We start from the raw sequence: 26,189 nt of genomic DNA, 5'->3' as shown, positions 1-26,189 counted from the left end.
GCAATCAGCTGAGCGCAGTACTAGATTTCCCCTCTGCGACATGTGGAGTGTTTCTCCATGGTCTGTTGAATGTTTACCAATCTTCCCGGGATAAATTTATATTGCGCAAAAATACTCAATTTCTGTGAATATCAGTGATAATCTCAGCTGCAAATTGTACAAAAGTACGGTGAGTCTCTCTTTCAATCTGTTATTTATTGAAATCCTCGCTATTGTGCGGTTTTGTGATCCTTTTTCTGTGCTGTTTGTGTGTCAAATCTAACCTCACTTCGTTGGGGGCTCAATTTTCTGGTGGTGTTTTTCTGCATAACGATCAAAGAAAACTCTGAGGGAAAAGAGGTAGATAAACTCAAATCCCGTCACGATGCTGAAGCCTAGAAACAGGCCAAGAATCCCACCAATTGTGGCCAGCCAACTGAGCCAGTTCTGATTCATGTCCATCCGGTACCGTGTCGAGACGAGATCTTGGAAGAAGACGTGCACCAGCGCCTTGTCGTCGAGATTGATGTCCTTGCTGAAAGAAACATCATCAGCAATCATCCCAGACAAGCTGCCTAAGAGATGGACTCACAAGAAGCTGACAGCGTTGAAGGAATTGTTCCTGGAGAACGCTCCAGTTGTGATCTCCGTTCCGTACTTCACGTACTCGCAGTCCGGCAAGCAAGGACACACCGTGAGCGTCTCCTCCATCCACTCATCCTTTCCCGGCTCCCTGAGCGTGATGTTGAATCCCGGCGCAGCTCCGCTGTAGATGTTCTTGTGCTTGACAATGCACGCCAAGTCACGCATCTGACAGAAGCGCCTGGAGCCGTTGTTGGGCATGTTCGGCGGCACACATCCGCACAACTTTTCGGCGATCTCACTCCTGCACTCCGCCATGCAGTTGAGGTAGGAGTACTTCACGACCGTGGACATTCTCACCTCTGTCGGATTGAAGCACTTCCTCACCGACACGGGCAGTCCGATCACGTCCTTTGTGGCGTAAGTGGCTTCCGGAGCGACGCTTAAGAAGGCTTCAAGGCGTGGAGCGATGATCTTCGTCTCTGCATTGTCATCCACCAAGTCGTAGGAGTTGTGAATCATGATCTGCAAACGAGAGTTGAGCTTTGCTGAGGACTTTAGAGGATTAATTCACGAAACTTAGCTTATTTTGAGGGACTTTTGACTTGAATTTTCTTCTCAACAATTCTTCTTTGCATCAAGATAAGATTTACCGAATTAATTATGCCCACACGCTCTGCGCAATATTGATTGAAAATCACTTATGCTAAATAGTACACCAGCAATCTCTGGCCATTCTTCTGATCCATGAGCGTCACAGCGTGAGGCAAGAAGAAAAGAATGAGGAAAATGAGCGGAATTTGTTCGTTCAATCAAAATTATGTCTCGATGGAAGCGGAAAAAAAATCAATGAGGATCTAAACACAACGTCAAATTGAATTACTGTTCATTGTGCGTGGACAATAGGCTCTCGTCATTGGGGTGTCTCGAAGGGGCGCCGCGCGCGCAAGAACAGCGAGATCACAATAAATCCATTTATCTCACTGATCACATCGCTCGATCTGCTGGATTTCAAGGTGTCAATGTATCCTTGTGCAGAATTAATTGGGTGTCTCGGTCGCGTGTCAATCGTTATTTATGGGCTTCCAGCTGATCTGGCGATCGCGTGTGATCAATGAAGAGTTGAACTCTGACTGAAATTGAGTCGATTTCATCGTAACATCCGAGTAAAAGAGGACTGAAAACTGTTTGTTATCGATTTTAACCTTTTCCTGACTCTTTTTAAAGATAATTTCAAGAACACTGTTAGTCTCAAGAATGTTGTTCTAAGTGATTTACTCACGCGGAATCCCGAGCTGCCGAGGATTGTGGTGTGGTAGTTCTCTAGATTGGCCGCGATGATCACCGTGAGTCCGGTCTGGTGGCCGCAAGCGGTGACTCTGCGCGGCTGCTTGGGGATGCTGTGCAGCAGCTTGGCGGGGTAATTCATCTTCTCGGCGGCGTAGTAGTTGAAGGAGCAGCAGAGTCCAAGCGTGGAGTTGATGGGCTGGAAGAGAGTGTCGCATCGCGTCTGAGTGCCCTTCCACATGCATCTGTCCATGGTTTCTGGGCACGTGGGCGCCAATTCCTGCAGCAGTTGGAACACCGTCACGTTGTTCATCTCCAGCGTCTCGTCAATCAGGGAGAAATCGTCCGAGGACTCGTGCGTGTAGCCCATGAAGATGGTCAGCTGGTGGAACATGTCTGCCAGCGCCTCGGCCGACACATTGTCCGGTCGTCGCATGGCTGTGGCGCGCGCCAGAGCTTTCTTGGCATTGATCTTATTGAGATTGCAGATCGTCACTGCCGGAAAGGGGATATTCCACGTGGCGTAATGTGTGCTCTCAATCACCGTGACCACAGGCGTGAGAGTGCTCCAGTTCCAGGAGAACCAGAGCAGGACAAAGGCCGTGGCGTGTGATGTCAGTGTGCAAATGGTCCAGAAGATCTTCTCTGCCAGCGAATTGTCATCGCGCACAATGTGTCCGAAGCCATGGAGGGCCGTGACGGAGCAGAAGAGCTTGAATCTGTTGATTAGCCAACGAACAGGATCTTGAGGCTTGTCCGGAAATTTCTCCTTGCTCACAGGCTCCAATTTGGAGCTAATGCTCTCAATTGGTGTCACCTTGACTCTCTTCACGGTCGTCATTTCGTGAGAAAATCCCCAAATAGACTAATTTTCCCCAATGTTGAATGGATTTTCCTGATGAGGCGCGATTCATCGGGTAAATAGATAGGAGGCAAAGTGAATTTATTGAATGCTCGTATTAATGGCAGAGTAGTCTTTCAGGAAATATTCAAGAGAGAATGTCTCCAATTGATGTTGATTCTCTGACAATAAACATAAACACATCTAAATTCACATCTATAGTGATTGTTGCGAGAGTTTCTTGGCCTTCGGTGGTCTTTTGACGAGAATTAATTATGAATTGTCGATGAAATTGAATGCCTTTGATGAAATTGAAAGGAATTGCTCTACTAAATTAACAACACCATCTTGCGATGGTGAATGAATATTAATTGGTAAAGTATTTTACATAATTGCAAAGTGTATCTCTTGAGATCTCTTAAGAGAGAACATGCAGAATAGAGGCGTGATCAATTGAATTATGGCATTTTACATGATCGCGTGATTGCGCTGCTCGACGCTGAAGTGCGTCGAGATGTAATTGGAGGGCATTTAGCACTCTCTTTTCACCCTGTCACACTATTTTGGTCTTGATTTTGGTGGTGGTCAAATGAGCAGTGCGATTTCACATGAATAATTGACGAGATAATTGGTCAATCAATATGATATGTGTGTATGTGTATTTTTGCTCTCTCCAGCGCTACTGCACGGCTGAACGATGTCAACATTCGTGGAAGATGAGGCTGGCGGCAGTGGAACGGCCACAGCGATGGCCAGAGATGCAACAAAGGAGGAGAGCGAGGACGGCGCATTGCTGGAGTACGAGAGGCAAATGCTAATTGATCTGCATCACAGTGATGGATTGGTCATTTGTGCCAAGTGAGTGGGAGATTTATTAGCGAAATCAGAAAAGAGGTGCAACTGATCAATATTATTTCCATTGGGGGCAAAAAATCCTCAAAGACAGTCAATTTGCTGCATTTGATTTCACGATTTGAGCACATTTATTCAGGGGTCAATATTTCTTTCTACTTTTTTCTTTTAAATAAGTACCACAAATACTAACAAAAGTAACTGAAAGTTACAAAAAGATAATATTAGATAATTGGAGTTTCTTTTGATTAGTTCTGACCACTCGTTGAATTGGTCTGGGCGGAGCTTTAGAGTGGGCGGGGCTTATGAGATAAATGCCAAGAGCTGGGAAATTGCAACTGGGTATAATTTCTAGCTTGACATTCTCTCAAAACCCCTCGATTTCAATCGATATTTCCGTCGATTGAGTGAATCAATTGTCCAATGCAATGGCTTTAGTGATTGTGCCGTCGCGACATTGAGATGTGCTTTTCATGCAATGATTTCAGGGGAATTCACTACAATCGTGTGCTACTGGGCCTCCTGAGAGCGCTCTGTGATCCCGCCAATCTCGTCATTGTGATGAATTGCTCAGAGAGTGAGGAGAAGTACTATCGCGGTCAGCTGAATTCGCGCCATGTACACGAATCGGCGACGAATGCAAGAGAGCGAGAGAAGATGTACCTCGAGGGTGGCATACACTTCATCACGACGAGGATTTTGGTGGTGGATTTGCTGAAGAATCGCATCCCAATTGAAATGATCACGGGAATATTCGTGCTGCGTGCTCACATGATCATCGAGTCGTGTCAGGAGGCGTTCGCCCTTCGGCTGTACCGTCGGAGGAACAGTGAAGGATTCGTGAAGGCGTTCTCCAACAGTGCGGAGTCCTTCACCTTCGGATTTGGACATGTGGAGAGAGTTGTGCACAATTTGTATGTGAGCGAAATGTTTGTCTGGCCACGATTTCAGTCACTCATTCAGACGACGCTGAAGAGATACGAGCCTGTGACTGTGGAGCTGCACATCCCGATGACGCAGAAGATGATATCGATACAGACAAATATACTGGAGATTATGAATTTTCTGGTGAAGGAAGTGAAGAGGATCAATCCGAACATCGATATGCAAGAGATCACGGTGGAGAATTGCGTGACGAAGAAGTTTCACAAGATTCTGCAACTGCAGCTGGACACGGTGTGGCATCAATTGAGCCAACAGAGCAAGATGCTAATATCGGATCTGAAGATTCTGCGATCCCTGATGATCACTACCATCTACCATGACTGCATCTCCTTGTATGCCGCGCTCAAGAGGTACAAATCCAGTGATTATGTGATGAATAGCTCTGGCTGGGGTGTTCTGGATGCGGCAGATCACATGTTCGAGACGTCCAAGAGGAGAGTCTTCAATGCTGATGATGAGTTTGAGCCTGAATGGGGTGCAAAGTGGCGAAGTTTGTCAGATATTCTGTGTGTGGAGATTCCAAATGACATCAAGCTCAATGGTGAACTGAGGAGAAACAAGTCTGCAGTGGTTCTGATCCTCTGTCAGGACAACAAGACGTGCTATCAGCTGAATCAGTATCTAATGCTCGGCGCTGAGCGATGTTTACTCCACATGGCGCTGAAGAATGATGTGAAAGTGATGAAGATGTCGAAGAAGTATCAAGACATGAGCGAGAGCAAGAATATGATGCATGGAATGGAGGCGATACAGTTGTCAGAAGGCGCTGTGCCGACGAGAGTGGAGCTGAATGATCCGGAAGAGCTTCAGGGTGAGGTGGAAGAGGAGCCAATGAATGCCTATCAAGACTCCTACATTATGACGATGAGTGTGGCGGAAGAGGTGGAAGGAAGTGAAGATCTTGATGTCAGTACGCAAATGGAGACGGGAAGATTCTCGCAGATTCCCACAGTGGATCGCCAGAAGTGTGTCACTCAGCCGATTGTCTGCATTCAGACGTTCAAATCCAACACGAGTGATCCGCTGTCGCTGGAAGCGACGCTGCGCTCTCTGAATCCACAGTATGTGGTCATGTTCCACTGCAATGTGACGGCGATTAGGCAGCTGGAAGTGCACGAAGCGAGATTGAGGCGTGACAAGGAGGATCGCATAAAGGTGTTCTTTCTCTTGCACGCCGAGACCATTGAGGAGCAGAGCTATCTCACGAATCTCAGGCGCGAGAAGCAGGCCTTTGAGCATCTCATCGAGACGAAAAAGGTCAGTGTGAAGTGATGAGAGCGTCTCTCAACTGTGTGCTTACATAATGTCTCTCTGTTGCAGACGATGGTGATTCCGCGGCGTCTTGATGAAATTGTGGAGCAGCAGATGGACGATGAGGACTTTGGCGAGAGTGCATCGAGGCGCAATGCTGCGCAGGAGTCGAAGAAGGAACGCATGAAGGTGATCACGGACATGAGGGAGTTTCGCTCAGATCTTCCTTGTCTCATTCACAAATTGGGCATCGAAGTGATTCCGATAACAATCACAATTGGCGATTATGTTCTCACGCCAGAAGTTTGTGTTGAGCGAAAGTCAATTTCTGATCTCATTGGTTCTCTAAACTCTGGACGACTCTACAATCAGTGCACGCAAATGGTGAGGAACTATGCAGTGCCAATTCTGCTGATTGAATTCGACCAGAATCGCCCGTTTTACCTACAAGTAAGACTGATTTTCTACACAGATTAGTTGATCTTGAATTTGTGATGTATTTTATACTCTCACTCTGTCCAGGATCGCTACATGATCTCCAATGACACTGTTTCGAATTCGGACATAAAGCAGAAATTGCAACTTCTCACGCTGCACTTTCCCAAGCTACGCATCGTGTGGTCGCCAACACCGTACGCCACGGCGCAGCTCTTCTACGAGATGAAGCAGAACAAGCCGGAGCCCGATGAGAAACTCTGCTCGGTGATTGGATCCGATGCTCATGCGGCCGAGACGGAAGTGCTGGACAAGTTCAACATGGAAATCTCTGATTTTCTACTTCGTTTGCCCGGTGTGACGGAGAAGAATGTGTTCAGGCTCATGAAGAGCTTCAAGGACTTCAAGGAGTTGCTGCGAGCCAGCCAGAAGGAGCTTCAAGAGTCACTCGACAGTGGCGAGAATGCCAAGTTGCTGTGGGAAATTCTGCATTTGCCACAAAAGCCCAAAATTGAGGTGTCAAGTGGAAAGTTTCCAGCACAGTCGAGATTCAGGAATCGCAAATTCCAGAAAGGGAAACAATAAAGGCGGTGAGTTGTGTATAATTTTCCCATTTGAAGATCTCTAAATCGATTGATTTTACTCCCGCTGGGGCTTTTGATTGAGCATTTTGTATTTCTGGTGCAAAGCAGATATTGCAACATGGCTTTCAAGAAGTTCAACAGTGTGCAATTAGTTCGTTTCTCTGCATTGTTACTCTTCACACGATTAACTTTTCTCCCACCCACGCGTTGTGTATCATTTAAATAATCGCATATTGCGAAAAAAAAATCCATCGGAAACAAGGAGTATGTATTTTTGTTGTTTGTTGGGGTTCTCGTACAGGAGGCGACATCGTCTATTTGAGGTTAGGTTTTAGCGAAAAATTCGGCCGTTATTTTGATCATACTATTTTTCATCGCGACTTTCTTTTCGCGCGAAGTCACAATAAACCAACTGTTCATTCATTTCGCACGTTCTAATTGTCAATTTTCTGTGCAAAAGTTGAAGAAAAATGAATTGCAGTGCAATTGGCTGTGAGAATATCCAGGGATGTAATCCCCACGTCTCCTTCCACCAACTCCCACACCACGAGAGTGAGAAGGTGGTGAGGAAGTGGAGGAAAATCTTGAAGAAGTCGTCAGGTATTGAGAAGAAGATCATCAGAGTGTGCTCTGACCACTTCCTGCCTGACGATTTCCACCCCACTTCCCGAGCTCTGCAGGGAGAGTGGAAGTGCAGAAGGAGATTGAAGAAGGGAGGTAATGATTTATATACAATGCAGGTTGTTCTTTTTTATTATTTCATCTATAATAATTTTCAGTTTTCCCGACGAAAGTTGGGACATCTCCAGAGCTGAGCCGGGCTCATCCAGAGGCGAGTCTGGACCTCATCCAATCTCTCAACCCAGAGATTGCAATTCTATGTAAGTTTCAGAATAGAAATATGTGTAAATTGATTGACTTAAATGTGCTCTCGTATTTCACAGGGGATCATTCCTACGCAAAGATCATGCCCTGCGGTAATGGAGATGAGTTTGAGGAGAGAACTGCAGTCTTGAGAGACGAGGATGAAGAGCTGAATGATGTGATCCGCGATCAAGCCGGATGTGACAAAGAATCGGAAGTAGACATGCTCTTCGACAACACAATCGAAATTATTTCGGATTATGAGGAGACAGTGGAAGATCAATCGATTGATAAGTTATTTTTTTTTATAATATTCAATAACTCTATATGGATTTCATTAATTTTTGCGAGAAAGTTGAATTTTACTTCCAAGATTCCACGATTTTCATCTCACTTTTAAAGTGAAAAAAAAAATGTTCTAAGAGACACGTGTGAATTTATTAATGAAAATGTGGACTGCAGCAGATATTCAAAAGATGTCTTAAATACTTATGTGAAGCAGAGAATTAGAAACAAAATAATTTACCAAAATAATCACTTAATTGAGAAGGAGAGAAGGGCGAATATGTATAGGAAAAAAGGGTGGGCGGCTTCACAGGAGCAAAAGAAAATACAAACATTCACAACTTGAATAAAATAATGAAAATCCGTGAAAAAAAGAATTGTTTAAATTTAAATTCCCGCGAATTCACTTCACCGCGAAACACAAATTTAACTATACATCTTCTTCTTCTTAAAATGGTCGCTTGTCGCCTCCTGTACGAGAACCCCAACAAACAACAAAAATACATACTCCTTGCATCGGAAAGGCAAAGTGTGTGCGCACAAGAAGTATTTAACCTTAGAGGCCCAGACGTAATTGGTCGATTGCTCCACATTTTTACCGCTTTATTTCATCAATTATATTGTATATACGCACCATGTCATAAAACGTGCAGTCGCAAATTGCGCGCCCTCGACAGTGAGTTCCCCGCGACGTTGGGCTGTGTGAGAAAAAGACTGTGTGGTATTTAGAAAATATTTCTCATTTATTCCTAACAATTTAAACATCTAAACATTTTTTTAAGAGTATTTTAAGGTCTCTCTCGCAGCTTTTGCAGCACCGAATTATTTACAGAAACTTCTCTTTTTTTTTGTCATATTATATTTCCTCTCCTCACACTCACTCCAAAACCTCTCAGACACGAGGTGAAATCCATTAAATTCGAGTATTTGGGTGGAATTTTCATGTTTTCTTTTTCTCTTTCGTTTTTGTATCGCAATTTTATATCTTAACACTATTCAAACTCAATCACACGGCAATTTTTTTTTCTGTTTATAAGAATCATATCGGAAAGTTCAGATTGTCATTCTTCCTCCTAATCTTCGCGGAAATGCAAAAAGGGAGTTTTCTCTCTCATAAATGGTGATGAAATGCAGAAGAACAATGGCAGAATTGCACTTCACAGTTTCCCATCCAGGGTGAAATTTCGACAGATTGTCATGGCTCTGAGAAATGTGATTGAGTTGAAAGTGTGAGATGGGAAAATTGATGTTCCGGACGATTTTCGTGTGTGTCCGGAAGATCAACTTGTCTATTCACGCAGTGAACGGCTGAGGGCGCTTACCCAACGTACGGGAAGGGGGCGTAGGGGGCGGGGAAGTAGCCGGGAAAGGCGCCAGCGTTGGGAGCGACCGGCACGGATTGTGTCACGAACGTGGTGACAAGTGTGGGTGTGACGTGAGTGGAGAAGAGCGTGGTGTAGGCTGTTTTGGCGCCAAATGTGAGCTTGAGGATCTTACTATCCGTCACGGTGACCACGGTGTTGGTCACAATGGGTGCCGAAGTGACCTGGAATTGCGGTTGGGGCGGGAAGAGGGGATTCATGGGTACTGGCTGAATGGGAAGCGTCGGCTGGATGGTTGTCGTCTCGTACTCATAGTCTGTCTTCGTCACCGTGCCAATTGGGCGCGTGAGTGTGCTAAAGATCGTCGACATGCCGTTGAAGATGGGAATCACGTGAGAATCATACACGGTTTCCACCTTGATGACAGGCTTTGAGGATGTGATGACCTGAGGCAGATTGGCAGCGGCGGCGGGATTTAGCAGTCGCAGCAATTGCTGAATCTCCGGCTGGATCTCTGTGGCTTTTGGCGTGGTGACCTCAACGGACGTCTTGGTGATCTTCGGCTGTTTGGGCTTCAATGCCGGTACGCGATCCAGACCGAGCAAATCCAGATCTGTTCCCACCTTCGACAGATCCAGCTCGGCGGGCAACTCCTGGCGCAGACCCTCGTCATCGTCGTCCTCCTCGTTGTTGTCACCAAACTCCAACTCCAGATGCAGCTCTGAGCCCGCTTCGTCCAGGCGACTGTTGAATTCATTGAATGTCTTGCTGGGCACGAAGTGGTAACTCTCCATCGGCGGCAGTGTCTTTGTGGCGGTGACGAGTCTCGTCACGTGGTAGGTTTGGATGAGAGTGTGGCGCTCAGTGCTGTTCTCGTTATGCACAATCGGCAGGATGTGCGTCTTCAGCAGGACGTGCGAAGTGCTGAAGGTCTCCGTGAGGGTCTCCAGCGATGGCGTCTCTCCGCCCTCGCTGAGATAGAGCGGAGGCAGTGTGGCAATGGTGGAGTCCAGGAGATTGTGCTCACTGTCCAAGTGAGATGTCGTGGCCAGGATGTTCTCAGTCAGAGGTCCTGCAAGAGAGAAACACATTCAATGCTGAATCATTTGTCATTAAACTCACACTATTGGATTTTACCCGTGATCTCTGTCGTTGTCTCTGGCTCTAGGGTCTTCTCGAAGGTGGAAGTGACTGTGATGAAGCGCGTCTTCTTCACTGGGCCCACTTGGAAAGTGTAGGGCGACTTTATGGTGGCGATCTCGTAGTAGACATCAGCAAAGTCCGCCGGCGTGGAGATTTCCACCTTCAGTGTCTCCACGGGCAGTGGCTTCTCGATCCCATTGCGACCGTCGTCCTGCAGGATGTCTCCTGTCAGCGAAGGCTGTCCATCTAGATCGCCATCATCACCTCTCACCTCGCCATTGATTGCTTCCGTGGCGGTTTCCTTCAGCTCATCCGTGGACTTCCGGATGTTCACCCTTGGCTTCGGCGTTGTCTTGTACTGCCAGCGTCCGGGAGTGCGATTGAGCTTGAACTTGTACAGACTCGTGGACGTTTGGTCATTGTCCACACTCGTAGGATGAAGTTTCGGCTTGAAGCCGCGCCTCGAGTGAGCCTCATTGTTCTGTGTCACTGTGGAAGTGGGTTTGAATTCGTGCCTTGACGCCTTGTTCCGTCTGAAGGCCGGCACAGAACTCGTCTCTGGATAGACAGAAACTGTGTTCACCTCTGACGATGGGCGATTGTACTTCTGATGGTTGTTCCTGTACTTCTTCGTCGTGACCTTCTCAGCGGCCGGCGTCACTTCCTCAACGTAATCCTGCCCGCTGTCTGGCGTGTACTTTCGATTCCTGAAGCGACTCTTGAAATCGCCCGGACTTGTGGGCGGAATAGCCACTGGTCGCTTGCTGAGACGCCCAGGAGCCGTGGTGTATGTGTCCTCGTAGCTGTCCAGACTCGGTGTCGCCTCGACAGTGTGTCTGTGTGCCTTGTGAGCAACAGGAGCGGCGGTTTTCAGCACCTTGAGCGACGGCGATGGGGCAATTTTGGCCTTATTGGGATTGTGGAAGATCTGTGATGTGCTCTGCAACACTTGGGCGTACTTTCCCGAGATGTAAGTGCCGATCACACTCGTTTCGTGGATTGTCGTCACGCCGTCCTTCACCACAGTGCCACCCAGTTTCGTCACCAATCCCGTGGGATGCAAGCTGTCTCTCCTGGGCGCTTCTGTGGGCCTCGATTTGATGTGCGGCTTGCCGCCTCCGCGCAGATTGTGCACTCTGTACGTCTCCTCGACATACTCAGCCGGCTGACGCGAGAGGAAGTCATACTCAGGCTCACCGATGTTGTTGGGAATCTGCACGGGAATGTCTGAATTGACATTGGAATTAATCTCCGGAATGCTGGACTCAATTATCAAGCCATCCTGAGGATCTTTCTCCTCTACTTCCTCCTCCTCCTCTTCTTCTTCCTCCTCCTCAATCTGCTGCTCAACTTCCTCAGGAGGATCTCTCACGACGGTGGGAACAACTGTGTGTGTCTCCTTGTTGACGATCACATCGACTTTCGTGGACACAATTTGTGTAGTCTTCGATGTTGTGGCCACAGTTTCTGGCTTCACGACATTCACGACACTCACAATCGACGGCTTTTCGGGCTGTTCCACCGCCGTGATGACATTCACGATCGACGATACGACGGATTTGATCTCCTTCGTCACCACAACTGGCTTCTTCTCCTCCATTTTCACAGGTTTCACCTCCACAACAGACGGAGTGACTGCCTGCACAGTGGAAGATGTCACTTCCTCCACTTTCGACGGAGTCACTTCTTGCACCTTCGTAGTTTTCACCTCAACGACACTCGAAGGGGCTGCAAAGTGGATGGAAAGAGAACATTATTAGATTTGCACACGACAATTCACAAGAGTTTACAACAAAGTGAAAGACACACACACACAAGGCGTCTTGGGAAAGACACTCTGGAATAAATTCATGAGCAAACTTTGAGACACCTTTTGTGCCGCTGAAGGCCACGGAAAATTGATTAATTTGCCATTTAATTGAGTAACTCCCTGAGAATGGTCGTTAGTTGAAAAAACATATTGTCTCACTCGCACAGAGATTAAGAGTCGGAAATTTCTTCAATGGTACAAAATAGTGCGAGATTGTTGTGCAAAAAAAGCAGCGACAGACAACATTCGTCGTTGGTGTGGAAAATTGTGCAAAAGCGGAAAGGAAAAGACAATGGAATGTGTGTGCAATTGAAACAGAGCGGGAGGAGATTGGAGAAAAAAGCCGCACTGTTACATAAAAAAAAAGCCATCAACTATTCCTATCTTTTCATTATTACAGTATGTCTAGACTGCAAGAGAGCTAGAAAAAGAATCGGATGAGGGAAAAAATGGCCCAGGAAGAGAATCACGTCAAGCTTGACGAATGTATTCACACGAGTTTTCAAGATTGAGTGATTTTATTCTATGGAAAGTTAACACTGAGACAATTTTTCAAGAGGATTTCCTGGCCTTTTCAATGTGACAACTTTTAATCTCTGCATAAATCTGTCCAATCAAGGGAAGAAAGAGTCTTATCTACTATTCCTTGAACTTTCCTATGACACGCCCCCTTGGATGCCCCGCCCTCTTATCATGCAGGGACAATTGAAAGAATCTCTCATGGACTGTTCTTCATATTGAAAAAGAGAACTTTACATTTAATGAATCACAATTTCAGCTTGAATTCTCTTGTTGCAATCTGGCATTCCGATGTGAAAGTGCCATTAGATAATCACACATCGATTGTAAAAGAAATGTATAACAAAGTGGGTGTTATCATGGGTATTTTAATTGCATTTTTGCGTCAAAATATCGTGAAACATGCAATTCAAATGCAATCCACACACACACCTTTTGCCGAGCATTTCAATTTATAATAGTTTCATTTTGCGCAACAATTCGGTGAAAGAACACCACGAGGAGGTATTTTGTGTGCATAAAGTTGCTTGGCTAAATAGTGCCAAAACACCGATGAAAATTGCAATGTGAAGGGTTGGAAATTCAATGCTGAAGTCTCTCACTTGTGCTGCTTTTTTTCGGCAAATTGCATGTGTGTACAATTGTGAGGAAACTTCTCAGAGTCACATGAAATAGTTTTAAGAAACTGTGTGCGACTTGCTCAATTTGATGCTTGAAAGCCACTGAAATTTTGTTGAAGAGATGTTGGAGATTAGGCGCACTCTAATGAATGCAATGTGGCAAATTACTCCAAATGTTGGTATTCTCATTATTAAGAGGCATTTTCTAATCCAAAATCTCCATGTGTCCCTGGAGCGCGCATAGAGTGAGAATTGAGCCAATCTTTCGTACACTGGCGCAGCAGTGATATGAGAGTGAGTCATAAAAGAGTAAAGTGGCTTTTAATTGATATGTTGTTACTCGCAATTTTTCGGTGTGGCACCGAATTCTTATGCTTAATTGAACGTGTGGTCGGTTTTTTTCTCTCTCTCTTGTTTCTGCTCGTCACAAGAGAGGATTGTCATGACTTTGAGACTCACCCACAGCCGGTGCTGAACTTTGTGGCGAAAAGAGCATCACGGTGTTGCCGATTGTGGTTGTGAAATCCAAAAACCCATAAACTGTTTGTGTCACATAATTTATCGTCTGCTGGCTCGGTGTGGCTTGAATCTCCTGCTCAGGATTCACATAGACAGGACCTCCTGGTGTATAAATGGCCGCTCGCGAGCCGCTCGCTGCAAAACACACATTATCAGCTCACCTGCCAAATTGCCATTGAGAAGCACAAGTGAACTCACCGCTGAGGAGCACAGCTAGACACAAATTCACCGCCACTATTCGTATGTTCATCGTTGTTCTGCAATGAAATTAATAATTTTTGCACAATTAATTTACAACTCACGGATGAGTTGCGGAGACGCTTTTTTGTTCTGTCTCTCTCTCTCGCATGTCTCTTTGTGAGCGCGCCCATGAAAGCTGGCTAGTCAAGAACCATATATTAATGATGGTAGAGAGACAGATTGATTCAAGACAATAAATCTCACGCCATGCGAAATTGAATAACTCGCAGCTTTTGGGTATGAGAAATTAATAATTCGACTGTAGCAAATTATTTCCTTATTAGAGAGACAATCAATCACGTGAGGAATTTAATTTGCTATTTCAACATCACGCAGAGGGTGTTAAATAAGACGAAATTCACCCAATTTTCAATCAATTATGTGGCCTCTGGTGTTACAAATAGCCATACAGCATGAGCTGAATTTGATGTTTCACAATTTATTTGCCTACCATTGATTTTAGACACATAGAATAGCATTGTATAATTGTGTAAAAGAACAAGTCCCAATTTCATACAGAATCTTTAGTGAATTTTTAAGATCCTTATGCCTTAAAATTGCTGAAACATTCCCAAAATTGAATAGGAAAACATTCTGATCAGTATTTCTAGGTCACTATTTAATTAATCTATTGCAATGGAACAAAGCGAGAGTGAGAGGCAAAACAACTTGAATTCACTCTTCAGCATTTGCTCTGGTGGGAATCTCGCCTTATCAATTAAGCAGGAAATCTTTCTTGGCTAACATGCGTCTCACTCTTCACTCACAAACTCCTAAGCGTGTTTCAATTAGTGATTCATCTGCAACCCGGAATAGCTGGCATCGTCTGACCATAACGGATGTTTGCAGAAATTGTAAATCAGTCTAATGCCTCCACATTACCATTGAGAGGAAAAATAGGTGTGCGCGCGAGCATTGAGAAATGCATCGTGCGCACCTGAGGAAAATTGCGCGCGAGCCAATGAAAAAGTCCACGCGAGTAAGTCGCAGATGAAGAAAAAAAAAAGATTGAATTTAATGATTTTTCTGTCGTTTTTTCCTCATCCAGCAACAAGATATCTTGTCTTTTGCATGGTAATCAGTGTCACTCCCTCATTTATGAACTGTCTGCGTGTGTGTGTTCAAGAGGTTGTGAGTGAACTTGAGAAGTTTTTCGCCGTTGGAATAATATCCATGACTTCTTCGGCCAGGAATGTCTTGTCAACATTATTTGTAAACACAAATATCGCCTGAGCACAAAAAGTGTGACAAAAATAACCCCTTACACAGCATCCCAGGCGATGTGCTTCGGTGTCATCTTTGTGCAGACAATTCAAGCAGCACCGCGAAGTCACTTCAATGAGTGCCCGCTCGAGTGGCTTCTTTCGCTGGTGCTCTAAAGCTCTGCAATCTTGCATATCTTCTCTCACATGAAAGAGAAATCGTGATCACTTTTGCTCTGTACTATATTGCTTGCTGATGGCAGAGAGCCTTATTGGGTCAGTCATCAGCATTTGATGGGAATTGAGAGCGAGCGCACAAGAGTATCTCTTCGGTGAATATTATTCACTTTTTAATTAGCAACACTCTTTTTTTTTCCTTGCGGCACGCAGAAAAAAAAATCCATTAGTCGCTTTGGATGATGGGAGAAAAAGCCACATTTCGGCGACGCAATGAAGATAAAATGGACAATTATTGGCATTTACTTTGAGCGCGCGAATGTACTCAATATTATTGAGGAAGGACGATCGGGTAATTGTGTCTTTAACCCTTTAAGAAATTACATGCAGAAAATTGGCGCTTGCAATTAAGCTTGAAAGATCATTTTGGTGTGATTTTTGGCACCTCTTCTCATCATTACTTCATTAGTGGCAGCGCTTTTTTCCCATCTTAGTGCCTTTTTAGTGCCATCTTGAGCTTTAATTGGCCTTAAGCATGTCGATCATGACTTTTTCTACGCGCGCTCGCGCGCACATGGAAAGCTTGAAGGAAAAGGAAGGAGTTTTACGCAGAGTTTCCCAGCGATTGCACACAATGCACTGCAGCTTAATTATAGTCTTTTTTCGTGTCAATTGATGATTTATTTGCTCAGTAAATCATGGGGTAAATAATGTGAAAAATATGTAATAGGCGTAATAGGAGATCTTGTGGGAATGGAAGCAATGAAAAGTCTGCTGGTTGAGCAAATAGCAGCGCTTGATCGATTTACAGGAGGAGTACGAATATTTTGCTGTATTGAAATTGCAACAATTTGAAAGTGTAGTGCATTTACAATTCATTCACTGCCTCTTTCCACCATTCATTTATCACATTTCATTATTTGTGTGAATGATTGTCAGATGGAAGAAGAGAGTTTCTTGACCAAAAATCCTTCACACACTATAATTTACATGCGCGCTATGTTACACCATAAGAATTTGTAATGTAATTATAATGAGTTAATAAGAATCTGAGAGAGTGATTTTTCTCACCATGATTTACTATATTATTATTGTCTATTTTTATGCTTATTCACACGCAGTTTTTCATCTCTTCTTCGTCTGTTTGTTGTCTCCGGGCTCTTGAGTGGTGTACGAAACATTAATTGTTCACCTCAAACATGACTCTATTTGATGTATAAATTAAATATTAATAGATGCCCCTCCGCCTGCACAGAAATCCTCCACATCGTCTTGAAGGAGATGAAGAAGTGGGAAAAAAAAATTGAGCTATTGTAAATTCACATGGAAGGTCAAGTCAACGCAAGATTTTTCACCAAACACAGCGTACGCTTTTAGGCAATCCATATACTGTGTCAATCCATTTATCAAATTATTATTTTTTTCCATCGCATTTCTACATGCTTGTATGACATATAGTGAGATAGAGAAAAAAAGGAGAGAAACATAAAAGGTAGTTGAGAAAAATTGCTGACCGCGCACCGAAAAAAAAAGAGAGAAGAGACAAAGATCACACGCTGAAGGCAAGAAGAATGTTGGGTATTTCACAAATCCTTATAGAGCAATGTGACTATAGGGAGTGTGTGAGATATGTTGTTAGACAGACGAAAATCCGCTGGAAATGCTCAAGATTGAGCCATGTTGAGAGAGAGAAAAAAAAAATGAGGTGTAGACGATGGTTGACGGCAAAATGCGAGATTTGCTTGCGGAGCTCCAACAAAGGGTGTGGTATTCAGCATTAATAGCCACGATTGCTATCGCTCTCCTTCTCGCTCCCAAGACCGCATTTGCTGCTCAATTTTTGAAGGATAAGAAACACAAGCAGCTAATATTTCTTGAGCATATTTTAATGCACAGACGGAAAAAAAGTGAATGGTCTTATTTTGCTAAAGCACACACACACAGCAAACTGTTTTGTATTTCACCTCCAATGCGCACTTTTCTAAATGAAAATTTATTAGTTTGGAAAAATTTATATGTCCGTATATTTTTCAGAGCTCTATTGCACTCACAGACTCAATGCTAAGAGACAGAATTTTCTGGTTTGCCTCACATCTTAAGTTAAGTGCATTTTGAATCAATTCCAGCCTATCTCAATGTCTCTCTCTGGGTAGAATTGAAATGTGGAGCAAGAAGAATGTGCGCACTTTTCCTCTTGCCAATTGCTCGTAATTCCGTTTTAGGAACATTTGTGCACATTGGATTTTACTATTTGATCACGATTTCTCAATAAATTCATTACATTTTGTGTGTTTTGAAGGCGATTTGCAAAGACAGTCAAAAGTTATTCTTTTCTTATGAAGAACTCTGAAGAATTAAACGAGTCACAATATTCCCAGTCTTCAGGAGATGATTGAGTATGTTTTCATTTGGGAATAAATCAATTTATCAGAGATTCAACGATTTACGACTTTTCACAAAATCGTGCTTAAGCAATTTTTCTATACTTTTTTTTTCCCCTGAGTTTTTCCACCGCATGTCAAGGGCATCGAGTTACACTGTATTCAAGGAAATTTACAGCGATCTTTGGTGGATTTTCACCACAAAATGTGCCTTTGGGATGATGAATGGCTGAAGTGTTGGTGGATTTGGCAGTGCAATTGCAGCTTTATCCGCGTGGTCTGTAAATTCACAAGACACGCACGCTTCTCGAGATGCCTTAAATGCCAATGCATTGGGGCTTATTTGTATGCTCAGGCTGTGTGTGTATGATTCAACTGTCCAACGAGGTCCTTGTACAACGTAATTGAATGCAAATTTATTCAGAAATCTACAAGATAATTTACTACTTTACTGTTACTATAAAGTCTCACTTTTCCCCTCTCAATTTCTTCTATATTGCCTATATTTTTCCACAATCATAGACACTGAGACAACATCAATGTAAAATAAAGCATAAAAATTCCCGCCATCGCTGTGATTAATTTATGTTTAATTGAATTTGTCTGTGCACAGGTTAAGTCACGCTCTGTGAAGTCTCTCTGTGCACGACACGACAAATGTAACACTTTTTGCACCTTCAATTTCTCCGTGAAAATTGCTTCACGGAGATTTGTGTCAAATTCACAGGAAGATGACTAAAGCTATGCTTTGCTAATAAGATTGACTTTCTGGGTGGTTTTTTTTTGCGTGACTTTGACTGGACTTTATCAATTATTCCCGCCACAATGGAGGCTAAATTAATTCTAGTGTGAAGAGGTAAAATCCCCAAAAAAGAATGACAGCTGAGCCAACAATTCCATCATCTGCTGTTGATTGAACGCGCGCTGTTGTTGCGCAACAAGAACAGTATTGCAACTCATTTGACTTCTTTTTCGCCAGGCAATCTATTCAAGCTTCTGGATTTATCATGAAAATCCCGGATTTATTGTTGAGACTGCTAGACTTCTCAGAATTCTGCATCTTCTCATCATAAATTCCCGCCCCAGCATTGAGCCAGCGTCTGTGTGCTTCTGTTGAGGCGCAATTTTGAAACAATTTTAATGGGATTCGCATATTATGAAAAAGTCAAAAGTCACTGTCATGTTTGCTCTCAGAATCACGCCGAGTGTGCAATTTTCTGTAATCCTCGCGAGATTTTCCCTCCAGAAGATCTCACACACGATCCGCCCGCAATCGCGTATTGTTTTTCAACGTCATGTCGCATTAAGAAATAGATGCAACTCACCGGTGTTTTAAGTCAACACGAGCTCGAGGCTTTTTTCTGCACACCTCAATCAGTTTTTTTCTCTCTGGCTTCTCTTTTTACACACCACAACTGACGGTATATATATCGTGCAATTTGCACCATGGAAAAAGCTCAAAAAACGAGTTCTCTCAAGTTGAGCCGCGCGCAACATCCAAACGACATCATATTCCAAATTGGTGGGACTTTTTTCTCCACCTGAGACGCACGCATATAAAACTTTCAAAATCATCTGATTCATCGCGCCTCAAGTTCACGTTCAAGGTGAATTTCTCTATCAAAAATCACGTCTGAGGGACATTTTTCAGTCGAAACTTGTAATCTTTTATATGCATATTTGTCACGCCTCAGCCGTCGACACGTCAATGAGGAAATCTTCGCTGGCTGGTGAATAAAAAAAACACCTCTCAAGTGTGTCTTGTTCTATTCATCAATAAAATAAAGATACAATTTTATTGGGCAACATAGAGACTCTGTATTGCGATGGTGAAGGCAATAAGTAAATGCCCTGGGAAATGGGAAAAATCTTGCCGCAACATCTCAAACGTTGCTCATCATGTGCCGCTTTTTCGCGCGATGCAGGAGACGAAGACATGTTTATGTACTTTGTGTACAGTTTCATTAAATTATATCACAAGTGAAAGTTTCACTCTGCCATTCAACGACCCATCGTGAGGCTGTGTCGCTTGTTTTTTTCGGCGCACACCAGCACACAAAACTCGCTAAACACTCGCTCAGCATCCCAAAATTATCGTCTCTAAGACTTTCCTGACCACTTACAATTATTATCTCATGATTTCCTCCACTCAACGCGACTGTTTCTGTTACCAAATCCTGTGTTTTGTCCAATTCCCGAGCTTTTCTCACTCATTTTAACGATGCGCGCACAGCTTTGTAAACTGATTGAAGAGCTCATCAAGCAGGTGGTCAAAAACACAGCTTCTCAATTTCTTGCTGAGCCATTGAAAGCGATCGTAAAGTGATTTTTGACGGCGCTTCACCGAGATATTCACTCTCATCACTCCCCATTTGAATTTCTAATAAAGCAAATGATGACGAAGAAGAAGGAATTGTGTAAAAGCCACAAAAGCCCTCGAGATAATTAATGAATATTCTAATCTTCCGCGGATTACTTCATTGTTTACTAATGTTTAAATTCAGAAATGATTTCACGAGAAAGCCTGTCAGTCACAGGATAATTGAAACATTCTTGTCCTATTCCAACACAGGATTTTCCTTTAAGATCCTGATGGATTGTCACAAGACAACGAATATTGAGACATTCTCGACATCCCTTAATAGTCTCTTTTTTTGTCTCTTAATTGAATCATTGTGGCAAATAAAGTGTGAAATCAGTGTGAAATGCACAAAACTGAATACAATTGCTAATAAACATTCTGCATTCACTTAGTAAATTCATCATTTGTGTCTAAAATACTTCCTCACGAAATGAATGCATTGGTAATTTGTGGCAATTGTACAAGAAAGCGCGTGCTTAATTTCCCATGAAATATGAGATGGGCCTACATTTCGTGATCGTCAGTGTATGAAGACGCCGCGCCGCTCTTCCTTTTGCAATATCTTTCACGATTTCCTGCGCAAGAGAGGAGCTCTTCTTGCGCACATTACAAATTTATCAATGGGACTTTTATTCTAATACCACAAATAACTCTCATTTCTCCTATGCGTTTGGGCGGTGATTTCGCTTGTCTGGCTAATTAAAAAATACCAAACAATTTCAAGGATTTTCATCCAGCAATTCAGAGTATTCGAAAGCTCGAGGCATTATTGCAATCACTGACAAAATCTAATAAATTTCTAAGTGAGAAATTCCATGGCAAATGCGAGTCAAGTGAGAATTACAATTATTATGCCAATTTATTCCATCAGAAAGGAAAAAGATCAATACAATTTCGCCATTTCTCAAACTCACACTTCGCATTGGGCAAAATGATCCACTATCACTTTCCTTCAGCTTGAGCTTGAGTGAGAAATTCCAGATGATGTGGAAGCGATACCAGATGGATCACTCTCTTTTGGTCATTCCGGTGAAAGAGAGACTCGCACACTTTTTGCGTGATCAATGAAAATGAATGCAGATTCGATAAATTTTGGACGTTTTGCTTGTATGTCAAGCCAATGGGTTTTAGGCGAAAAGTGACATAATACAGCATATCTCATTGTAGCGTTACAACATAAGACAATACTATTAAAATTTATAGGCACACGAAGAGGTTATTACGTTATAAATTGGCAAATGTATTCAATTTTTAATGTCAAAATTGAATTCTCTTCCAATATGCACGAAACTCTCTCTATCTCTCTCCTTCTCTCTCTCTCTTCGCACTGGCGAGACTTTCTACACTGATGAAAATGCTCCAATTTTTTTTTTTCATGACTTCATCGTGAGATCGCTTATATTTAATCCATATTTGCGTTAACAAAAGTGATGATGGCAAAAATATGTGTGAAATCTCATCATTTTTCCCTCGCGGCACTCAAATATTGATGCTTTTTGCGCTTCCTCTTCTCTCCCATATTTGCAAAATTTCATCTGTCTCATTAAATGCTTCTTTTTCCTTTTCATATTTAATCACCAACATCTCGCCAAGTCTCTCAAACTTTCCCAAAGAGTCACTCTCATTTGGTATTTATTGTCAATCTCTCTCTCTCTCGCTCACACTCTCACCATTTTTGATGGAAGAATAAAAGGTAACCACGTTTCACAGACTCCGCGTCTTTTGCAATTAAACGATACTTGAAAATGTAGGTGATGTGGTATGTCTTAAGACATTCCACAATCAGAGCCCTACAACAGTGAAAATGCTCTCACTTTCAGCCATTCTCTCGCCTCTTTTGCCACCTTTTTACTGGGTCAGCCCCATAGTTTAACTCCAACTCTCTATCAATGTAAAGCATCTCTGCAATTGCCAAACTTACACGTGAAAAGCGCACCTCAAAGTACAAAATCAACAATCACACCAAAGAGCAAATGTATCCTTCGATTTCGGCCAATTCTAGCTGCGATTTAGCCGCACAGGGTTGGCATTTGTATCCCAAAAATCGAGCACTCAGCACAGCCACAAGCACCGCACAAGAAATTCAGGTGAAATTTCTTGGAGAGCGAGGGAAAAAGAGCGCACACAGGTGGGCAAAGGCACGGCAACGCGAGAAAATCGTTGAATTACAACTGATGATGTGAGGTGTTGAGCAGAAAGCACAGACCACGTCTTTCTCCCACTCTCGCGAGCCCCACGAGGGCGCCCAATTTGATCGTGCACACCCAAGTGGGAAACTGGAGGAATTGGCGTGCGCACGAGAGAGCTTTTTGCATTCCCATACTAAAGAGAATTGAGAAAATGTGCTTCGCGGCAAGGTGAAGTAATTGGTAAATCTCTCATACAGCAAAAGGGGTCGCCAAGAGTTGGCTCTGTTTGGCCATCAATTCCGGACAGTCGCGCCGAAGGAGGGATTTTCGTGGAAATGCTCATGTCTTTCTCACCACAAATACATCACATGTTTTTAAATAGCTAATGCCTCATCGTGATGAGTGGAGAAGCATGAAATATTCTTAGTAGAAGATTTTGGAGAGACTGCAAGGTTTTGTAGACGAGCGCGGAACTGACCTTAATTTCTCAGTATCAAGAAGGTTTTAGAAGAGCTTTTGGACAGAAATTGTCATTTCCCAAAACACAATGACAACAATTCAGTTTCAAATCTCTTATAACATGTGGGAATATGAAGATTTTATGCGTATTCTTCAAGATTTCTCGTATAAATTTAGTGATATGTTAGAAATTACAGACAAAGAATAGTCTTTTATTCAGGAAATATCAGTAGAGTACGATTTGTTCAGTGAATTCAGCCAAAAGCAAGTTCAAGTTTGAGTTAGAACCATTGGAAATGAAATAAAAATTAATTAAGATGAAGGAAAATTCGATAAGAAATATGGACAAGAGGAAATAGATGACTTTTTTGTTATGTTATTCAGAATTTGTACACAAATGAACTCTGATTAATCTTCACATTTCCAATCAAATTGCCAATTTTGATATTATTTCCCAATTCGAAAATCATCTAATTTTCCTCTTAAGCAATGAAAAATGGACCTCATTTGTGCAGATTAGCACAAATTTTGATGTAAATCTTTTGCAAGACTCCTTCGTAAATGTGTCTTTTTTTCTTTCTCCCAACACCAGTGAAAGATGGAACTCATTAAATATGCCAGAGTTGTTCAATTCCAACGGACGCAGCCACAGATTGTCGCACAGTGTTTTGTAGTCTCAGCACAAAGTCTGAAATATTGGGAAACCTCTCAATCTAGACGTGCTTTTGTAGAAATTTCTACTGTGCGCCGCTTTTTGCCTTTTTCTCGCCTCAATCAAATGAATTTGTGCACCGAAGCACAAACAAGTTCTAGTTCTTATTAACACTGCAAACATTCACTTTGACTGCTGCTGCGGAAAAAACTTCCTTTTGCGCGACTCGCGAGGGTGGGAGAGACAGAATGAGTGAGAGAGAGATCTTGTAAGACAAGCGATTGTGTGGCTGATCTCGAGATATTTTTTTTCTCCTCCAAAGCGTGCCATAATTGCACAAGAGCCACAAAACATTGGAAGCCACGTGAATGCAGAAAAAAAAGTGTTGGCGATTTTGTATACATTCCAATAATAGAGTGTGATTTTTCTTTGGGGCTCAAAGCAGATCCTATTTTGAGCTGATTCACTTGAAATTCTTCGACACAGTCAAATAGTTTTGTGTTGTGTGGTCAGTTCAATGACCACAGCACAATCAATATTAGTATAAAAACCAACTCGCGAATAAAAGACAGTGCAGTGATGTCAATATTAGAGCGATGATTGAGTTTTGGAGCTCTTTTATCGCTTTAAGAGTTGAGATTGTTGTGGCGATTTTTTAACCAATTAGCTTCAAATTAGACCTTTTCCCGTTCGATTCGCCCTCAGCAAGAGCCTCAGAAATCCCAACCCAACGTAAGCTTAGCAAGAATACGCGCCTATCTACAATTCTGTTGACTTTATGGATTAACTCATTCATAAAGTCAGTTAATTCACCTTCGCCCATTCATTGTGATTTCTTCAATTACTTTTCCCACCATTTTTTCATGTGTGAGAGAAAATGATTCAGTGACATACTGAATAATACTTTAATGTTTATTAGGTGAAAATCGCCAGAAAAGCACTCGAGTGGATTTAATGAGGACACTTTTGCTGCCTTCGTCCGAAAGCGTCCAGAACGTTGAGTGGGAAGAACTCGGGATCACTCACCTTGTCTTTATTGGCCATTAGCGCAACTCCCGAACAGGTAATTTATGTCTCTCTTCGCCTAATCTGATTCTTCTTCGCTCTCCTCGTCCATTTTCATTCTACTGCGAACTTCCAGATTCAGAGTCTCCTGGATGATGTCTTTAACCTCCTGTTCGGCGCTGATCTCCTCGGCTGCCACGTCGGGTGGGTGCTGAGCCGACGAGGAGGACTCCTGGTCAGATGCCAGCTGAAGCTGCTGAACCTGGAAGATCAAGGGGTGAGTGAGAAAATTTGTAAACAATCTGCGTGAGGAGAAAAAAAAACTCACCAGAGCCGCGTTGAGATTCTCATTGACACTGTTTAGCATTTTCTGGAGGATTTCCTTCGTTTTCACAAGCTGCAGCTGTTCCTTGAGCAGCTTAGAATACACAAAACCCTGCGGCTTTTCCATTTCACTGGTATTTTCGATGGTTTTCCACGGATTTTCCCTCCATCGAGTCGTCAAAATGTTTACCCATTAACTGACAGCACTGACAGCATGACAGTATAACAGTCATCAATGTTTATTATCAGGTGCCTGATGTTAAGAGAGTTTCTCCTTTTTTAGCTGTTAAATTGTATTCAGGGCCCAGTGCAAGCGTGTGTTCACTATGAAGATTAAGAATCCAAAGGGGAGGAAGAAAATCCGATGGTCGTACGAAATGGAGTCATTCATGGTAGAGTTTTATAAGAAAAACCCGGCGCTGTGGAACTATCACAGTGCTGAATACACAAGTCGAATTGTCCAGAATAGACTGTATTCTCTGCTGGAAGTGCAGCTGAAAGACAGATATCCGATCTTCAGGCAATGGTTTTCACGTGGTGAGTGAGTGTTTGTGGGCGGTTTGCTGTGTTTTTTCTGCATCAACAAAAAGGCCATTGACAGAGAGGCGCGTTCGGTATAACAGCGGCGCGCCGTGTTTTGCTATTAATTTCGTGTTTATTGAATTTTTCACCGTTATTTCCTTCCAGTGCGGATCAAGGCGAAGTTCTACAGTATGCAGAAATACTACAGACTTGTGAAGATGCGGGCGACAATTTGTGGCAATTCAACATTCGAGTGGAAGCACTTCAGCGACTTCGCGTACTTCGATGCAGTGCTGGAGCATCCAAATGGCTCAGAAGGGAGCACATCTGCTGGCCAGGCGGGCGTCTTCACGGACGACATGGACGAGGAGGCGGACGAACAGATCGTGATAGAGCATCCCAGCTCACATGAACTCCTCTGTGTGAATGATATGGACACGAAGGAGAGCATAGTGATTTCCAGTGATGAGGATCTGGATATTTCTGGCGCGAACATCAAGCGCGAGTCCGCGATGTCTCAGAGACGCAGGGCTCAGTCGATGTTCAGGGACTTTCCCGATCGCTCAGACACACCCGCAACGACATCACAGTCCGGCGTGATGAATGGCACGTCGAGGGACGACGGCATAAGACTGGAGGATCAGAAATTCTGTGACTTCCTCGCATCACGCATGAAAGACATGACAAAGGAGCAAGCAAGAGACATCCAAATGAAGATTCTCATGCTGCTCAACAAAGAGTGCTAAACAGGGGCCCTTGCAATGTGTATTTTTTTTTTTTTAGCAAATTGAGTTCAAATTTACTGTCTGTTTCTGGATCACAAGATTTTTATCGTAATTGGTTGAGAGTAAATCATTATGGTTAAAGTGAACTTGCCATCTCCTTTTATTATTATTAT

General features: G+C 43.2%; 5 protein-coding genes across 7 annotated transcripts; 2 read left to right on the top strand and 3 right to left on the bottom strand.

Annotated features, from left to right (window-relative positions):
- Window positions 1-55: 55 nt before the first annotated feature.
- On the top strand, window positions 56-24,449 carry LOC132256495 (DNA repair endonuclease XPF). Of its 2 annotated transcripts, none has more exons than XM_059752943.1 (6): window positions 56-164; window positions 3,367-3,547; window positions 4,030-5,743; window positions 5,807-6,187; window positions 6,260-6,762; window positions 24,360-24,449. In XM_059752943.1, exons 2-5 carry the CDS (start codon window positions 3,387-3,389, stop codon window positions 6,755-6,757), a joined length of 2,754 nt encoding a protein of 917 aa, XP_059608926.1. In that variant the 5' UTR covers window positions 56-164; window positions 3,367-3,386; the 3' UTR covers window positions 6,758-6,762; window positions 24,360-24,449. The 2 variants fall into 2 exon arrangements, with proteins under 2 accessions (XP_059608926.1, XP_059608925.1); XM_059752942.1 differs by having other exon boundaries at window positions 56-169; window positions 24,360-24,448.
- On the bottom strand, window positions 265-2,689 carry LOC132256088 (sodium channel protein Nach-like). Its single transcript, XM_059752271.1, has 3 exons — window positions 1,844-2,689; window positions 572-1,086; window positions 265-514 (listed from the first exon to the last, which is right to left on the bottom strand). The coding sequence occupies exons 1-3, from the start codon at window positions 2,687-2,689 to the stop codon at window positions 265-267; spliced, it is 1,611 nt and encodes a 536-aa protein (XP_059608254.1).
- Window positions 8,650-24,534, bottom strand: LOC132256494 (uncharacterized). The gene is made up of 5 exons (XM_059752941.1): window positions 24,467-24,534; window positions 14,037-14,095; window positions 13,779-13,973; window positions 10,365-12,098; window positions 8,650-10,299 (listed from the first exon to the last, which is right to left on the bottom strand). The coding sequence occupies exons 2-5, from the start codon at window positions 14,086-14,088 to the stop codon at window positions 9,224-9,226; spliced, it is 3,057 nt and encodes a 1,018-aa protein (XP_059608924.1). The 5' UTR covers window positions 14,089-14,095; window positions 24,467-24,534; the 3' UTR covers window positions 8,650-9,223.
- Window positions 24,525-25,074, bottom strand: LOC132256500 (uncharacterized). Its single transcript, XM_059752950.1, has 2 exons — window positions 24,774-25,074; window positions 24,525-24,707 (listed from the first exon to the last, which is right to left on the bottom strand). The coding sequence occupies exons 1-2, from the start codon at window positions 24,894-24,896 to the stop codon at window positions 24,525-24,527; spliced, it is 306 nt and encodes a 101-aa protein (XP_059608933.1). The 5' UTR covers window positions 24,897-25,074.
- Window positions 24,614-26,047, top strand: LOC132256498 (uncharacterized). 2 transcript variants are annotated; one of them, XM_059752947.1, is made up of 3 exons: window positions 24,614-24,722; window positions 25,053-25,306; window positions 25,457-26,047. In XM_059752947.1, the coding sequence occupies exons 2-3, from the start codon at window positions 25,096-25,098 to the stop codon at window positions 26,035-26,037; spliced, it is 792 nt and encodes a 263-aa protein (XP_059608930.1). In that variant the 5' UTR covers window positions 24,614-24,722; window positions 25,053-25,095; the 3' UTR covers window positions 26,038-26,047. The 2 variants fall into 2 exon arrangements, with proteins under 2 accessions (XP_059608930.1, XP_059608931.1); XM_059752948.1 differs by lacking the exon at window positions 25,053-25,306 and having other exon boundaries at window positions 24,621-24,722.
- Window positions 26,048-26,189: the final 142 nt, after the last annotated feature.

This window comes from Phlebotomus argentipes, unplaced genomic scaffold (genome assembly GCF_947086385.1).
Source record: "Phlebotomus argentipes unplaced genomic scaffold, Phlebotomus argentipes genome assembly contig_5, whole genome shotgun sequence".
Classification (NCBI taxonomy): domain Eukaryota; kingdom Metazoa; phylum Arthropoda; class Insecta; order Diptera; family Psychodidae; genus Phlebotomus; species Phlebotomus argentipes.
This window is presented reverse-complemented; position numbering and strand designations above follow the sequence as displayed.

Coding starts and splice junctions, on each gene's coding strand:
- LOC132256088 (XM_059752271.1), bottom strand. CDS start 2,689: ATGACGACCGTGAAGAGAGTCAAGGTGACACCAATTGAGAGCATTAGC. Junction 1,087..1,843: donor TCGGCAGCTCGGGATTCCGC/GTGAGTAAATCA, acceptor TCTCGTTTGCAG/ATCATGATTCACAACTCCTA. Junction 515..571: donor TTCAACGCTGTCAGCTTCTT/GTGAGTCCATCT, acceptor TGTTTCTTTCAG/CAAGGACATCAATCTCGACG.
- LOC132256495 (XM_059752943.1), top strand. CDS start 3,387: ATGTCAACATTCGTGGAAGATGAGGCTGGCGGCAGTGGAACGGCCACA. Junction 3,548..4,029: donor GGATTGGTCATTTGTGCCAA/GTGAGTGGGAGA, acceptor CAATGATTTCAG/GGGAATTCACTACAATCGTG. Junction 5,744..5,806: donor ATCTCATCGAGACGAAAAAG/GTCAGTGTGAAG, acceptor TCTCTGTTGCAG/ACGATGGTGATTCCGCGGCG.
- LOC132256494 (XM_059752941.1), bottom strand. CDS start 14,088: ATGAACATACGAATAGTGGCGGTGAATTTGTGTCTAGCTGTGCTCCTC. Junction 12,099..13,778: donor AAGTTCAGCACCGGCTGTGG/GTGAGTCTCAAA, acceptor TCCACTTTGCAG/CCCCTTCGAGTGTCGTTGAG. Junction 10,300..10,364: donor GACAACGACAGAGATCACGG/GTAAAATCCAAT, acceptor TCTCTCTTGCAG/GACCTCTGACTGAGAACATC.
- LOC132256500 (XM_059752950.1), bottom strand. CDS start 24,896: ATGGAAAAGCCGCAGGGTTTTGTGTATTCTAAGCTGCTCAAGGAACAG. Junction 24,708..24,773: donor AGAATCTCAACGCGGCTCTG/GTGAGTTTTTTT, acceptor TTGATCTTCCAG/GTTCAGCAGCTTCAGCTGGC.
- LOC132256498 (XM_059752947.1), top strand. CDS start 25,096: ATGAAGATTAAGAATCCAAAGGGGAGGAAGAAAATCCGATGGTCGTAC. Junction 25,307..25,456: donor CAGGCAATGGTTTTCACGTG/GTGAGTGAGTGT, acceptor ATTTCCTTCCAG/TGCGGATCAAGGCGAAGTTC.